General features: G+C 34.5%; 1 protein-coding gene across 4 annotated transcripts in view; it reads left to right on the top strand.

The window, feature by feature from the left end:
* Positions 1–16,950, top strand: part of LOC102809830 (protein MTSS 1-like) — a 36,276-nt gene extending 19,326 nt beyond the window's left edge. The window contains exons 4-15 of one of the 4 annotated variants that reach the window (XM_085500132.1): positions 2,750–2,834; positions 4,225–4,316; positions 5,030–5,104; positions 5,267–5,311; positions 6,250–6,407; positions 6,968–7,120; positions 7,785–8,072; positions 8,347–8,653; positions 9,844–9,894; positions 10,226–10,365; positions 10,485–10,668; positions 12,711–16,950. In XM_085500132.1, coding sequence (XP_085356258.1) covers positions 2,750–2,834; positions 4,225–4,316; positions 5,030–5,104; positions 5,267–5,311; positions 6,250–6,407; positions 6,968–7,120; positions 7,785–8,072; positions 8,347–8,653; positions 9,844–9,894; positions 10,226–10,365; positions 10,485–10,668; positions 12,711–13,924 — 2,792 coding nt within the window. In that variant the 3' untranslated portion in view covers positions 13,925–16,950. The remainder of the gene's footprint in view (positions 1–2,749; positions 2,835–4,224; positions 4,317–5,029; positions 5,105–5,266; positions 5,312–6,249; positions 6,408–6,967; positions 7,121–7,784; positions 8,073–8,346; positions 8,654–9,843; positions 9,895–10,225; positions 10,366–10,484; positions 10,669–12,710) is intronic. The other 3 variants (XM_078009326.2, XM_085500134.1, XM_085500133.1) reach the window with 3 other exon arrangements.
* The last annotated feature ends 811 nt before the right edge of the window (positions 16,951–17,761 follow it).

The raw sequence follows: 17,761 nt of genomic DNA, 5'->3' as shown, positions 1-17,761 counted from the left end.
ACTGTATTTGTTGTTTTGAGATTCGCATAAACCTAATTGTATTTTAAGTATTCCAACGTAAGTCATTATAGTATTCCGCTTGATTGGCTAATGAATAATGGCTAATTACCATATTTGCTATATTAATGTATGCAATTATGTAAATTAGTATAGTGTTTTTATAGTAAAAATATGTGATTCAAATATGATTTTTGGTTTATTATGCACTGCTATTAGAATGAATTTTCAATATGATACTCGATATGTATAGGGATTATATGGGGCAAAGTAGGACTAGAATGTTCAGATGTTTGTCATGTACATAAGTAACATTTCTTTTCAACAACACATTCCATTATCTTAAGAAAAAATACGCAGGATATGGTCATTGTTCTTTTAGAAAAGTACACCTGTAAATGTACCATGTTTTGGTGAGTGCACATAAACTCGAAATTATTGTAAAACCCATTTATGTAAATGTATTTGCATATGTTATCCAGGTTTACAAAGTTCTCAAAATGTTTGTTAGTTTGGAGAATAATGCTAATGAGGGGAGAGAGTTAAAATTCTTGCTCCCATGGAAACAAGTTCAAGACTCAACTATCATACATGTATGTTTAGAAAAATGTTAATTTGGTTCATAACTGGCCTTGTCTTAATGATCATTTTTCTGGCAAATGTACATTATTAGTAGTTTCAATAAAAATATATCATGTACATGCATTAATGTTTACTAATTTATTAATAGTACAATAAACAATACATCATTTTTGTGCATTCAGTGACATGGAAGCATCACAAAAATTTCCTGTGTAAAAAAAACTTCCAGTATATCTTGTTTTAATTGGGACAACCAATTATCTCTGAATACTTGGGAATTATTAAAATATTCTATTACGGATCTAAAAGTCCATTAAATATTTGATGTATAGGAATGTAAAAACATCGCTCATTACTTATGTCTTTCAACATGTTAAGCACAGTGGTCAGTAACGTCCTGCTGCTGTTGTTGCATTTTAAACTCACTATTATAAAATTGGTTTAACATTTTATATGCGGTTTTGAATATTTATTGTATTTTGCATACCATATGGGGTTTAATGGAAGCACGTTACTCATTTATTATCGGATTATTTTATTTTCATATTTTCAAATGTCCCCCTGTTCATTTCATATTAAATTATCGTGTTGATATCGCCACATGTCGTTTATTATGTTTACGCTCCCGAAATATAAGGGCAGGGCAAACGTTTTAGTAATTTAATTCATAACAATGTAAATGATGTTTTTACCTGCGTCCCAGGAGTAATACGGGTATAATTGCCCTTCCTCCTGATGATGCCTAAAAATAGAAATTGATTGAAATTCATACGTATATCGGTCAAAATATTTGCATGTAACCGTGTATGTATATTTCATCATGTAAAATAGCATCACTGGGATAATTGGAAATTGTAGTGTTATATTGAGTTGTTTCGTAAATATATTCCGTTTAGAAAAGCCAGACGACTTCCGATTAAACTGCAATACTGCATACATTAGCACTCAGTATGGTGTGTTGATATCGAGTACGACACGATTCCTAGACAGCAATGCCCAGAGGTGATACGTACATGTATGCGCCCTGCTCTATTTCACTACCAGCTACATACTTCTTTCAGCCTCATTAATAATACTACCAATTTATCAATATTTTCGCTAATTATTATACATTTTTCAGAAATGCACGTACATGCAATAATCCTCCTGATCGTGTGGATGGAATGTGGCTAATTTGCATAATACTGAATTATTTACGACCTATGAAATGTGTGTCATGTTTGCATAGGCAGAGGAATTCTGGGAGGAGAAGTAGTTTGCTGCCCCTTGATGCCCCCAACCTTGCTGGAGTTTGTAACTAAATACTATAATGATTGTTTACCTTTGCCTGGTGTGATTCCCCTCCTTGTTAGTGAAAAATTGAGTGTTATGTATAACTTGCAAAATAAATTATTCAACATTCAAGTTGGGAGTCACATATCCCAATCGGTATAATTATTATGTGGCGGTTGTGAACTGTGTATATTTCTCATTGACCTATGGGTATGCTTTCAAGTACGTGTGTACTTCAGTTTTTGCTTTGTTTATATAATATTTGTATTGTGTTTACTGATCAGGTACGCTTCCATTGAGTTCCTACAGCTATTGTACTGTATCTCTTTTTACAGAAGACTGTCTGTGTTGATAGACTGGGTCGTCTATCATGTTTTAATTTACAGTGCATACTCAGTTTAACCCTACTTGCCAGACATGATGGCCAAGCATATCTATAGCCTTGAGTCTCTGCATTACTTTGTAGCTTCTTTCAAGGATTTTTTTTTTTACATTTTGTTGATTTTATTTTCCTACCAGACTTTGGTTGCAGATTTCCTGGGGGGGGATTACATTATCGCATAGGATTTAATTTGATATGTGATACTTTATTTATCAAACTCACTATCATTTCTCATTTGTAACATAAGCTACTCATTGTAGATCTGTTGAGGGCTCCCTGTACTTGCAAGAACTGTGCCACTTTGTTTTATACTTCATTAAACAATGAAATATGCTCATTTCACAGAATGAGATGTAGGAATCTTTAATTTCTTTGTTCATACAACATATTAAATGTTTCTTTATAGTTGTATGATGCATACAATAGCTTAAATCTCAGTTTAATACCGTTTATTGTTGCTTGTAGATCCATATCATCACCTTCATAACTGTAATTTAATTTTGTGATTTTTCACAGGTTCTACAAAAGAAATTGGTGCTGCTTTAACAAGAATGTGTATGAGGCACAGAAGTATAGAACACAAACTTAGAAATTTTTCCAGGTAAAAACAACTGTTTACAATTTACAAATATATACAGATATTGCTATTAAATATGCCTTAAGCATCATTTCTGATGAATCTTGGCTTCAAGGTGAAATACAAAAATAATTAAGGAGGTGAAGTCAAAATAAGATTGTATGTCATGTTTGTTATGCTTTCGTCATTATGAGTTCATACCATCGAAATACGAAAATGAAAACAAAAAATTTTTTGTACAGATTATTTCTTCATATCTCAACATTTTGCTTTGTGACATGAAATGAAAAAGTCCTATATTGTTAATATATTGTTGATATGAATCCTAATATTGCGAAAACGTTTCAAAAAAATTTAAATTTAATTCTGTAAATTTCCAGGGTAGTAATAGTTTCCCATTATATACAATGAGAGGTTATCTCCCATAATGCATTGCATAATTGTGTGCAGTGACATTCTTGCACTCAGCAGAGCACCATTTCTTTTCACTTTTAAAATGCCTTAATATATACAATTTTAAATAAATGAGTTTCACACCAACCTAAAAAATGTAATATTTTGCATATTGATATACATTTGGCGCAGAAAGCTGAAAGTTTATGGAAATAGTCATTTACATATAAATAGTATTCTTTCAAGATGTGAGGGTGGGTCACTCGTTTAACTATTTAGTATGTATTACCATTGAATATTAATATCAGTTTACGTCATCGTGAGTCAGGTCATACTAATATATATTTTTTGACAAGTAGAGCAGGTACTGGTAGGATAATAAAATATAGTGAAAACATTCTTTTCTCGACTGTTTACATGTTGTTTTTGACAATCAGTGATACTAAAAAAGTAATCTAAATGACTGTTTTCAATAAATATAAATTCCAGTCAAGTAATCGTCAGTATGCAATAAAAATAATTTGTTTTCACTATTGAAATTCAAGAAATGCTGTTTATGGAGGTGCAAGCTGTTGAAATGAGCATACTGCCCTCTGTTGGTGAAATTGGCATTTACTTACCGGTACTGAGTTGCAGTCGTCTGTTACTGGGCTAGATTACTCTTCAGTCTATTGGGATAAACTTGCAAATTCTGGTGTTGGAAGAATTTAGCAGCAAACATCTAACATTTCCAGTATGTTTTTTAGACACACATTCCTTGCTTTCGATGGAAATCACATTTTAATTGGGAGCCAGAATTTCAAAACACTTGTTATCTAGAAAAATAAAAAGTGATATTAAAAATATAAAAACTAAATTGTGGCACTTTTTTATCTGGGAGCATTATGTTGTTTGCCTGGTCTTCTTCTTTAATTAATTGAAAAAAGTCCTGTTAGTTACATCAAAAATAAATAAATTTAAATGCAAGTTTCTAGTCTCTCGTGCTATCTCTTTTCCCATGATGCATCATTTTCTTTTTCAGTTCCATTATGGATTGTTTAGTAATTCCACTGCAAGATAGAGTAGAAGAGTGGAAGAAGATAGTCACGCAGTTAGATAAAGACCATGCAAAAGGTGAGGAAAGAAATGACAAACTATTTTTTGAAAAATCAATGACAGTGTCAACCACGTTGTCTAAGTATGTATGTGTAAAAAATCGAATTAATTTTGATTTGCAGTAAAAAAACATAGACTTACAAATCAACCTGTGTGTGTCAGTCATTCCATCTGTACCTGTATCTGGAACATACATTGTTTGACCAATCACATTAAAACTTCACACACACACATCATATATTTTAGCATGCATATCTTTTCATTTCATGATCTAATTGAAGATTTATCAAAATCAAGCATTTCACACCCAGATCTGGGTTATACATGGACGGCTATTGTCCATCTTGATACATATATTGAACTATATCACAAAGCCATGATGTTTTTTTCTCAGATCATATTCAAGATGGCTGAATGCCAATTGCTGTTTTAGAGCCATGTCCTTGACATACATTGACTGATGGCAATCAAACTTTCTAACTACATATACGTCATGTCATGTTTCATAGAATCAACAGGGACTCTTCCATGACATGACTTGTTTGATCGTGTTCTGCTATCTTCAGCAAATACCTCAAATTAATACTGAGTAATATTTTTCCAACCATCTTTTTTACTGTACTATTAAATCATTTTTTGGTGCAGTTGTATTCTTGATTATCAACTTCATATTGCAACGGACATCACATCAACAAAAATCATTGGGCATTTTATGTTCCTTTTTCTCACAGAATACAAAAAAGTACGTCAAGAAATAAAGAAGAAATCCTCGGACACCATTAGACTACAAAAGAAAGCAAGAAAAGGTACGTAATTGAAACAAAGAAATGACGCCTGAGACACTATATAATAATTAAAAATAATTCACCTTGCCTTAAAAATACATTGATTTCATGTAACTGGCATCATTAATCCTACCATTATCAGCAGCAACCTCCTCCATGTTCTCTATACTCTCTCCCTTACAGGCAAACCAGATTCACCAGTGCGTATTGACAGTACAACGTTCTTAAGTACGTTGCTTGTGCATAACATATAACCTCCTGTTTCTATATTAGTCTTTGCATTGTGTTAACTTGTATTGTACTACTTGACCGTATCATCATGTTTGAAATGCAACCCTTTTTTCCCCTACATGTACCATCATATTATTACATCCAATATTCGCATCTGCTTATATTATGTTTTAAAATTTTATTGCATTGTGTATTTCCTAGTCTTATATTCGTTCTTGCAGCATGCCTTACTCACTGGTATAAGTATATAGTTATCATAGTGAATTTTGTTTCAAGTTCAAGTTGTCAAAGTTCATTACTTTTGTTCTTTCGTCTCATGATTTAATTGAAGGTCATAGGTTAGGCCGAAATAAATTTGGAAATTACACACAAAGATACCTATTAACTTTGACAACTTGTAACTGACATCTAGTATATTTACTTGTTTGAATGAACTTGGACTACTACCTTAGTATGTCACAACATTCTCTGGATTGAGATATATGCAACGTAGAAATGTCTGTGGTCTATATCGGTCTGACATTAACACATCGACAGCTGTGTACCGAAATTCCTGCGTTTTTGTATACCGTTTTTCGCTATAGGTGGCGTTTTGTTAATGTTTTTCAGCAATGATTTCAGTTGTTTAATAATCACTGGGTTTCATTTTTGTTTAATTCGCTGATACCTAAATATGCTGTCAATCTTATACCGTTTTGAGAAAGGAAAAAAAAAAAAAACGCTAAAATTCTACCACAGGGCTTGATGCCCCACATGCCTAGGTTCTTGAATGTTCACTACATATTTTCAATGAGACCAAAGCATTTTAAAAATGAGTGCTCTAACAATACCAAAATACAAGCCCTGAAACCCAGTGAATATTACTTCTTTCACACTGTGATTTTTATGAATAACTATACATTCTTAAAATTTACATGTTCATATTTACGTTGCAGGCAAATCTGACGTTCAGAATCGTCTTGATAGCGCTATGCAAGGTGTCAATGACAAATACTTGATATTAGAAGAAACCGAAAAAAATGCTGTACGAAATGCATTGATTGAAGAACGAAGTAGATTCTGTATGTTTGTTAATTTCATGAAACCAGTTGTGGTAAGTGAATAAAGACAAATCAGCCATTATTTTAGCCATTTTCCTAAATTTGTTGAGCAAAAAATGCCTTTAGAATAATGTGTGCATGAATGCAGTAATATTGATTATTAATAATTTATATTAATGTTATTTTGTCATTGTGATTCCACTATGATCATCACTATAATTGTGTTTCAGTCAAACTACAAATCAGGAATTATTCTAAAAAATAATTTATTAACATTAGCACATCTCCCACAGAAAAGTATATTACCGTATATTTGTTTCATTACACAAATGACAGAGGTGTGTCTGGTCAAAATAGTTCATAATGATGTTTTTGGATTTATGTGCGCTTTAGTTTGAGATGTGCTTTTAATAGAATAGATGTTTGCCAAGTTGCTAAACAAGATGAGAAAAAACAATATAATATCAGCTACTTTGGCTAAAACTATTTCACTTGTAGCAAAAGTCCACTTGGTTTTGTTAAAAATAATTAACTTGATGATAGTCAGCCCTAGAAGATTCTTTGATGTGTATTTCCTGTGTGCATTGAACAGTACAAATATGTTTCATTTCAGGATGGTGAGATAGCGATGTTATCTGAGATTACGCATCTACAGACCATTGTTGATGACATCACTAATCAGTGCGGGGATCCGTATACATTGCCTGTCGCTAGCGAACAAGTTATAATAGATTGCAAAGGACAAGAACAGAAATGGGCATATCAGGTAAAAATAATTGGAATATACCGAGCTAAATTTGGAAAATCTACTCTTGGGGAAAATGGTATAAGACAGGTTGCAGCACTAGTGGATTTGAGATTCTATTTTCTTGTTACTATAGTTTGATTAATTTCTAGTTCTACTAAGTTGTGATGATACAGTCTTTATAGAAGAGTGAAAACGACATTACGCTAACATCTAGCAGAAAAGCATCCATACGCTGCATTCCTTATCATATTACATATATTTGTGACTTTATTCTTTTACTAACACGTCACCTGCAAACATATCCATATTTCATCCAGCAATTCATTATTCTTTCCTGTGTCAGTTTCTCATTAGACGAGGGTTCCAGCTTGATTGAGTCCCGTTAAAAGAAGAAAACTAGCACCATTAAAATTATTTCATTATTACCTGATGTTTATACTTTAAAATAAAAAATAAAAATCTTTGCAACAAAAGATGCGAGATTTGGGAAACATAAAGATGGAATTTGATATGGATATGATACAAGTGTATGACTGTGTGTGTTTGTTCATATTGTACCACCCTCCTGCATTTCATCGCATCATGGGTGTCTTTACATGTATCATCACATAACTGTCTGTCTTTTTTTTTACTCCTGTTATGTTTGACCTTATCTATTGTCTATTGCTCTATATCTTTACAGACGCCTCCTAGTTCACCGGGTGGTTCAGTTGGTTCTCGAAAGTCAAGCATGTGTAGTTTAAGTAGCCTCAATAGTTCAGATTCTCGTTCCAGCGGTTCAATGAACTCACATCATTCACCCGGCAGCCGCTACAGCTACCGTCTCATGTCACAACCTCCCCCTCCACCTATGAGGTTAAACAGCGTCTCCTCACAAGATTCAGGTTTCCTGTCGCAGGATGCTTTGTTCATGAAACCCATCACTCCTACCACACCTAGCGTTATCACACAGCTGGAGCAAGATTCACAGGTTGCACTGCATTTACAGCTTTCTTAGTTTGATGTCATTCAGTGGTGTACTGTATGAATAATTGTTGTATGAATATTAATTGTAGTAGCAGTTACAATGCATGTGTCTGACATTTTGTCTTGTTTGCGTCATTTGTGTTGTGTATATGTGCTTAATAGTGGACTATTTTTTTCACAGGTTTCATTCACATATTGCACGACTTCTCAAACGCACCACACATAATTTTTCACTGCGGTTGTTGTTTATCACTAACTTCATGTAAATTAATTCACAGGACGGTTCCAGTGAAAAACTTTCTTCCAATGAATCTGTTGTCAGCGTGCAATCAATGACCAGCGTTCCTTCCCAGCCAATGTCCAATCCCTCGCAGCAGTCGATGTTTCCTGCCCCACCGCCTACTTGGAGTAACTGGAGCACCACGATGAATCACGAGACTGAGCGCCCTCAAGCTATGCCGCCACCACTAGCTCCGTTAAACAAACCACCATCACCGGAAAGACCACTGGTAACAACGAAATCACGTGTACAAGACCAAACCGCAGCTTACGTGCCCAATTTCAATCAACCCCGTGTAGATCAAGGTGAGTTTCGTAGTGGCGACTTGCGAGAATCTGACAGGCTGAGGACAAGATTGGCAAGTTCATGATAATAACAGACTTGAGTTCTCCAGAGTTCTTGGAAAATTCATAAATTTGTCATTCTTTACCCTCATTCATAGCCTTACTCGGGTTCTATTTTAGAAACCATGAATAGATGACAATTCTGTGAAAGGTGAATGGTTTCCTTAGGGCTATAGGTGTAATTACTAATCTAAATTATCTGAGCACAATGTATAGTTTTTTGTATGTAGTTATCAGCGTTTCACATGCTTTATTAACCATTGCTGCATTGGGTAAGTCATGAGTTTACAAAGAGTGCACCAGTATGTGGGGATGTATTATGTCCATCTACTGGTACCAAGGAATCAGTATAGCGAATCTAAGTTGTAGAACTAGGATAGCTAATCGGGGCCTAGAAACCAGAATAGCTAGTCTGGGCCTAGTAACCAGGAAAGCTAGTCTGGGCCTGGGAACCAAGAAAGCTAATCTGGGCCTGGGCACCTGAAAGGCTCGTCTGGGCCTAGTAAGCAGAATAGCTAATCCAGGCCTAGAAACCTGTATAGCTACACACACATGAACAGCAAGCATGCTATGCGCAGTAAATTTTTACCAATCTCTGAGAATATCACTTGCGTCACAAATCAGAAAGAAACCTAAAATTGGTTACATGCAAAAGTCGCATGGAATTGCAGAAAAAGCTCTTTGAGTCAGATCAGTTTAGTTAGCTAAGTCTTGCGTTCATGTGTTTTCACTTGCCCAGTAATGCACTACTACGTAGAACAAAGCAACTATAATAGTGTGCATGTTTCCAGTAACACTTGAGCAATGCTTGCACTGTCCCATAGACTAATTTGATAATGTGGTGATTACAAGGTGAGTGGTGGGAAATATACCTGTCAATACCCCGCTTCTCCTCTCCCCTCCCCTACCTTCCCATTTCATTCACTGAATGCTATTGAGTAAAAATAACATAATCAGTATCATTTGTCTAATTGCAACAAGAAAATCGATACAGATTTAGCGTGAACCATTTCTTTCAATTGTTGAATAAATTCAACGATCATTCTATTGGAATTGACAGGTGCATTAAACACCAAACTAGCAAACCAAGCAGGGTGAATCTGATTGTGTGTCATTATAGACAGTGCTCAATGTTGTTTTGTTTTTAACAGTTGATGACAGTCTTCAGGATTCAGATTCTAATGAATTTTGTCCACCGCAGAGTAAGTGACAGTCATTATTAACAAACCTCATCCGATCCCCATTCTTTTGATCCTTACACACCCCCATGGGTAAATGGTATAACCCATCTTGTGGTGAGGTCAACTCTCATGTCATTTTGTTTTAAATTTTATTTTATTTTTTTCCTTCTCAATTTATGTATAATAGCATTGTATGTATTTTGTTTCAAATATATATCATTTATTGTCAGGGTAAGGTCTTTTATTTCACTTTCATGGGTATGATTTAATGCGTGCTTACTCGGTGTCATAATCATATTTATCGCATTTTATTACTCTAGTCAATTGCAAATTTGATTTGTTTAATTTACAGTCGTTCCACAACCTATATATATGAATCCACAAGATTTGAAGCAGAGAACTGGCAGAGAGGAGACTCGTCAATCAGGGAGTCAGCGTCAACGTAGTATGTCTGTCCCAGCCAGGCAGTTGCATGCGCAGCTACAGATGCAGGTAAAAAGCAGTACATATTGAGTCCGTCATTTTTCACATACTAACTTCGATAACCCATCGGTAAAAATACGAAAAGTATGAAGCACTGAACAGTCATTTTATCAATTAACCTTTTGCAGGAGGCCTCCCAAGACGTGACGTCTGATTTGACGATGGCATTGGCTCGTGGACTGGGCAATACTTCTATTGACACTGAGAGTCACTGCACTCAGAGTAGTAGGAATTCTTTACAGACGTGTTCCAGTGGTTACGGCACCCAATCAACCACACCATCATGTTCTGAAGACACCATTGCATCTCAAGGTATTGTTTCCTTAATGGATCATTAAAGGGTGAACTTTTACATCTTCAAACAGCGTAAAATAAAATAAAAATACCCGGTAACTATTTTCACTCCTATGGTATAATCAGTAAAAAATATTCAGCCACCCAGTTAAAATTTATTCAATCAACTTATAACTTAACACTATTAGGCAGTATATTGACTAGTAAGTAGTACCTGATGGAATCAATGAAGTGAAACAACACTCAGAAGGATGAACAAGTCAATAACTGGCTCTGAGAATACTCGGCACAAAAATGTTATTAACCATCAAACTGAAAGATATGTAAAGGCACTTGTATTCTGTATTGTTAGCAAATTTAAATATGTAGTACCATACATTGTTATTTATTTATTTATTTATTTATTTATTTATATGTTTACTTTGAAAAGATCAACAGACAAAGCCATTTACAAATCTGGGATTTTGACATAGATGATGGAGCTAAAAAAAATAGAATAGTGAACTTTTTTTGATGCCATTGTTTCCATCACCTCTGCCAACTATTTGCTCTAAAGATAACATTTAGTGGGTTTATCCAGAGATTACCAGACGTAAAAACTATAAATGCATTAATTATTCACAGGGTTTTTAATTTTGCTATTTTCTCTGATAAGTGAAATCCCCTAAATTAAATCTATGTGTACATTTCAAATAACAATAAAACTCATTGTTTCCTCAAGAAATTTGTGAAATTAAAATTCAGTGAATATGATCTAAGCATCAATTAAATGTTTTTACAGTATTCAAATTAACAGTTTTGCATTCATTACAACCACTGAGCTACAACCCAGTCTAAACAACATTCACGGAGTCCAAAATGATGACGACAGTTTAAAATGATTCTAACTGACTGGAAAATCACTTGCAGCAGCGTAAAAAAGAGAAGAAAAAAACCCTCGGCTCATTTTGCCATTCGTTTTTAACAAAGTAGTATTCCAAGATTTGAAAACTGCCAATGCAATTACAAATGTCCACATGTCCCCTCCTATCAAACACATGTCAGTGGAATAAAAGGTTAGTGTATACAAAAGAATAATTAGCTCAAAAACAAAATTGTAGTAGGATAAGTCAGTTCATTCTCCTTTTTTTAGCTCCACGCTTAGACTGTCAAATTAAACCAATGAAATTTTATTGAATACATTGATAACATGTCGATAAAAAATTAGGACGACAAAGTTTTATTCAGTGCACGAATGAAAAATACCATGCTACTTTTCATACCGTAAAAAAGAGTTCAATTTAACTCAGTTATAATCTGTTTTTTTCCCTGTCACTAAACTATTCCAGGATCCTTTTCAAAATACTAGTAAGATAAGCACACCATGGTCTGTCATTGCACGTCATTTTATTTCAATGCATCCTTATTTTAACAGTGGTTGAGTTCATTCAGTTTTATTAATGTCCGATCAACTGTATGCAGCAGGAGCTCATGCTTTAATGTGATGCATTTCATTGTACTGTAAAATACTTAATTTTAGCTTGAATTAATTTTTGCTGAAAAGACGTATCGGCAGTTGTGAATGAAGTTTATTTTCACTGATTTTTGATGAGTTGAATGTAAACTATAGGAAAAGAGGTATTTTCACGGATTATATTTTCAGTGTTTCAACCTTTCAGCAAAAAGAAATTCCAAGTCTAAAATAAGGTACTTTACAGTAGTATAAATTCAGTTGGGTTTGTCCAATTTTTTATTTTTTAATAGAAAACAAGTAAATGCTTCTCTTTATCATCACATGATTATTGTCAATTGTACTCGTGTGTTTTATTGTTGACAACGTAAACTCAAAAACTCACCATCATTGTGCTTTAAAGTGTTGTTTTACACTCATTGTACACGTTGCATGTGTTCCATATTTAAATGATGCAGTAACCATGACAACAACTGGAGACATTGTAATAAAGAATTGTGGCCAGCTGATTCATAATCATTGCATTTTAACTATTAAACAAAAAAATCTTTGAAGTTACATTGGACTGTGTGGAACATGTATTAACTTTTTATTTTGTATTTTCACATAGATGGTGATTACTACTCACTGGATGGTGATGTTAATGATGATTATGACCGATTTTCAACGATACCCCGCAATGGCGATGTCAGCCAAGCGTACACGCCTATGATACAGCCGAAAAGACCCGCATCCACAGTTGGGATAACAACAGTCAGAGGAGCTAACGTGACTGTAGGAGGGGGAGGAGGAGGGACGCTCAGGAGGAACAAACCACCTCCGCCTGTGAGAAGGACAACGTCTAATCCGTTATCGCAAAATGATGATTATGATGATGATGATTCTGATAGTAGTTCAAATTATAGTTCTCATAATAATAATCAGTTAACCCACGGTATGAATTTCAATTCTCGTAAACAACACGAACAACATTATGAAGTACCCTGTACAAAGTACAGTACTCTACCAAGGCCCAGCAGCAGTGCTAGTCTCGGATCACACGATTATAGAACAATGAAAACAAAGCACCAGCAGGAAATGTATCAGCAGATACAGCAACGACACCAGTATCAGCTGCAGCAACGTTATCAACTTACGCAACAACAACAGCAATTTCAGCAAAAGCAGCTGCAGTACCAGCAGCAAAGACAGCAGCAGCAGCAACAACAGCAAGAACTACAACAACAGCAGCAGCAGCAACAGCAGCAACAACAGCAGCGTTATGATAATTCCCAAGATCAGTATCAACAGATGCAACAACAGCGTTTTGATAATCGTCAGGAGATATACCAGCAAACACAGCAGTTCCAGCAAAAGCAGCGACAGCCGTATGATAATCCACAAGAAATTTACCAGCAAACTCAACAACTGCAGAATAATCAAGCATTTGAGAGACAGAATCAGGAACGTCAGATGTTGCAGCAGCAGTATCAACAGCCGCAGCAACAACAACACGATAATCAGCAAAATCAAGGATCTCATCACATGACACATCGACGCAGTTGCAGCGACGTCACATCGCCTAACAGTTCCAGCATGGTTGAAACTGCTCCTGTCAGTAATAAAATAACCTTCATTCAAAGCTTAGAAGCTAAATTTGCAAAGCAACAACAGCTGCAGCAGCAACAACAACAACAACCTGACTTTTCTTCCAATACCGTTGATGACAATAACAGTTCGTCATCATCCACCTCTGAAACATCAACAAGTTGGTTAAGTGAAATCAGAAGAGGGGTTCGGCTTCGGCAGACTCAATCTAACGACAGATCAGGTCCTCGAATATGAAAAACAGGGTCGCATGCCCCTCGTGCTAATCTCTTTGTTTCACAGATAAATAATATCTGCGTCAAATAAAAAAATAAACTTATAGCGCTTTTACAGCCAAGGTGAAGGTTCCTGTAAATAAGAACTTAGATAGAAAGCTAATAGTGATGAGGTAAAAAGAATGAAGTTTCATAGAACTTTGTTTTAATCGTTATTTTATCATATTTTTTTTTTAAATATATTTTATTAAGTCTAGCTTACTCTATGCAAGGTTCACTCTGACTCGTCTTTGTCACTGTCATAGTCAAAGTCATTGTCATACAATTGAATTAGTAACAAATAGTCACCCTCTGCAAGTTGTATAATTTGTTTTGTTTTTAACAGAAAAGAAATTTTGTTATTTTGTCTTGTTCAGAAAATTTAAATTTTATTTAGAATTTATTTTGACAAACACTTTGCATGTTATATATTTAATACTCATTCGTTTAAATGAGTACATTGATAACTATGTTTTTTATAGTTGTTCATATATACCAAGAAATTAGAGTAAGAAAGAGTCTGTACTGCGTAGTAAGAAGTTTCAATACCTGGAGGTCTAGGTCATTGTGTGATGTTCACAATTGTCTGCTGAAGTTCACATTTTCGAAGTACATTTAATAAAAAAAAAAGAATTCTCCAATTAAAAGCATTATCATTATGAAAAATACTGAAAGTCATGGCCTGCCCCAATCGTTACCTCAAAAACTTATATTTTTCTGTCTTCACATCAATTTATTTGTACGTGTTCTTATCTACCCCTGTTATGTTTCACTTGGTATGATCCATCCATAGAGTACAATAGGGCTTTGGTCATTGCATTGCAAGGGATGGGGAGGGGAGGGGGGTTGGGATAATAAGGTGCTACGGAATATCACAGTGCAAGCATGTGTAGTGTAGATTTTAATACTGTTGCAACTTTTTTTATAGTGTTACTTATTCGCAAAATAATTCATATCGCAGAATTAAGACAGAACATTTCTACCAAACAGAAGTTATTTCCTGTACATAAGCTTACAAAATATTGTTAAAACATAAGCGACTTCAAACAATATCCAAAATAATTTGGTGAAAAGGGTATCTGAATAAGGATTGATATATAAAATGGAATATATTATGGGACTGTATTTTCCCTACCCTATTTGAACAGGCTGGTAATTATTTAAGTATCAGTTTTGTAAATACAGATACACGTTTTAATAAATAGTTCTTTTAGAAATATATTGCTTCTGACCTCAGCCAGTGCAACATTCTGTGTTGATGAACTTTACTAAATTTCATATAATTCACACTAAGATAGTCGATTTGATTAATAAAAATAATAAGATTTAAATTATTTCCTAGATTCCAGAGATTATTGTACAGAGTCCCTTGTGGTTTTTCATATAAAATGCAGCATTTCAAAAGTTTAGATCTGTCACCATTGAGGCTAGTCGTGCATATCTCACTATTCGTCAAAGTTGAGATCTGAAATATTAGCATGCGTTTTTATACAGCAATGTGCCAGCAATAAGACAACAGCTATCTGTATTTTGTTAACTTTTGTATTGGTGATCTCCCACCTGTCCTAGGTTATGATCACATAGAGTGTTTCTATTTTCATTCATTTTGTGAATTCATCTATTGTGGCTGGATACAGTAGTGTTTTACTGGATTACATAGGGACATGCTAACTGGCTATCTTTCTGTGTCTTTGATCTGTGCAGCATTCCACTCGTTGTACACCACTCCACTAACATTTTGCTAAGATGCTACTGATATGATGATTGGTTGAATGAGAATGCCGAGAACAGTAACATTATCAATCAATCTGAGATATAAGGGAATTCCCAGTGTGTCATTTGATCATGCAAGTACTGTAGGTATCAGAAGAGTGGTGTATAGTGAGTGGAACGTCACATGGGGTCTAGGCTACAGATCATGTTTTATACTTTGATGTTGGTGCTAACTTCTTGGATATCTGTTCAAGCGAGGTTAAGACCATTCCATGATATGCTACTTTTTTGTAATATTCATTTCTGGAAAGGTGTGTAGTTAACAATAGCAATTGATCTTCAAATACAAGATTTGAATCTTGTTGGCCTTGACCAATCCTACACCGTAATTGCTCAATTAGGAAAAGTGCTTTTCAATTACAATCTTATGTTGTGTTAACTGATCATTTCGGCGGTTTCCGAACACAGTACAACACATTTCGTCTCTGAATGATGCTAATGTGTTTTGACTGTCATTGAATGATATTAAACGTTTGGTCAGTCTCTGACGATTATTTCAGCTGTATCTGAATGATACTAAACTTAGTTTTGACAATCTTTCAGTGATACTATCTTTATATCTTCTATGTACACTACTTTGAAATGACATTTACATCAATATCAACACCTAATGGAACAATCACGATTTTTTAAATGTCTAGTACCTTGCCCTGTCATGAAGCTTCATGACAATCTGAGACACTGAAATATACTCACAGCTAAGTTTAAAACTTTAGCTTCATTATGTAAATCATTATGTAACATCCATGTGCAATTAAGTAACCAGATTTGTAATGCTAACATAATAGTACTTGTCTTCCTTCTTTAACTAATTTAAAAAGTGTGATTCCCAGCTGTTTTTTACCCCAGCGTGAGACAGAGATTGTATATAAATAATAGTACGCTATGTAAGTTTCTGAGTGGACATGCTTTAATTTCTTGCAAAGAAAGTAGTATGAGTGACTATTAAAGTATGTATTAGAAATTTAATTAGTTTAGAAATAACATATCCCAACACTGCCTTGCCTTCCTACCTGTCTTGTCAAGTAGCTCCACTGCCTGGCGTGTGTAACAGTCGCTTATTTCTATTTCTTGGTGTAAATTGGTTAATTTCGTTTTTTTTTTTCTTACTCTGTCCATATTAGACACTTGTAGTATGTAATGCATATGTACTCCACATTTATGGATTGTAAAAAGATTTAAACTTTTTGTGCTGTTTTTTTTTTTTTTTTTAATTAAAAGCAATATTATACAGGAGGTTATGCGTTTGTGTGGATTATGTTGAAGATCATTTGTACCCGATTATAGATCCTGATTGTTTTCAGTGTCATCAAGGAAATATGAAGCTAGAATTGAAATATATTATTGATGATCAAAGGGACGTCTGGTTTCTCAGATAAGATCGCAAAACGACGCTATCATGAAATTGATACAGCCAGAAATAAACATTTCCATTACACTGCTCTCTGAATTATTTTCCGCTGCATCATTGGAAATATTCTTAATAACCCTTACTGGGGATGTTGTGACATTGATACACGTACTTGCAATAGTGAAAACTCTCTGCTTCTGGGTACCATTTATATGCAGTACACTTAATATTTCAACAATTGACCCGAGACTCAAACGGACGTCTAGATTTTTGTGTGAATGCAACAAGATATGATTTTTGCACCAAAATAATGTTCCATTCACTCATCTAAGTATCGTTAAATCTTGATATCCGGGGATGCAATTGAGAAAAAGACTAGAATTCGATAAGCAATAACAAGTCTCAAAGCTGCTTTCCTCTTGATTAGATCTCTTTGAGGAGGGCATTTACGTCCCAATTCCATGTTCAAAGATAGAAAATCAAATTTCTTGTTCAAGACTGAATTGTCTCTTCCTTATTTAAACAATTGAAAATAAAGTCCTAAAAACTGCCATCAATAACCTCTCAAGAAATTTGTTCCTAGTACAATTGTACCCTCGGTGATCTCTATCATAAATAATTACTTTTAATGGTTGGTAATTCCCAGGATGCATCATGATCAATAAGATACCATGTTGTTACACTTGGTACATTTAC

This window comes from Saccoglossus kowalevskii, chromosome 6, assembly GCF_978046115.1.
Source record: "Saccoglossus kowalevskii chromosome 6, keSacKowa6.1, whole genome shotgun sequence".
NCBI lineage: Eukaryota > Metazoa > Hemichordata > Enteropneusta > Harrimaniidae > Saccoglossus > Saccoglossus kowalevskii.
The sequence above is the reverse complement of the archived record's forward strand: the minus strand, read 5'-3'. Positions and strand labels throughout refer to the sequence as shown.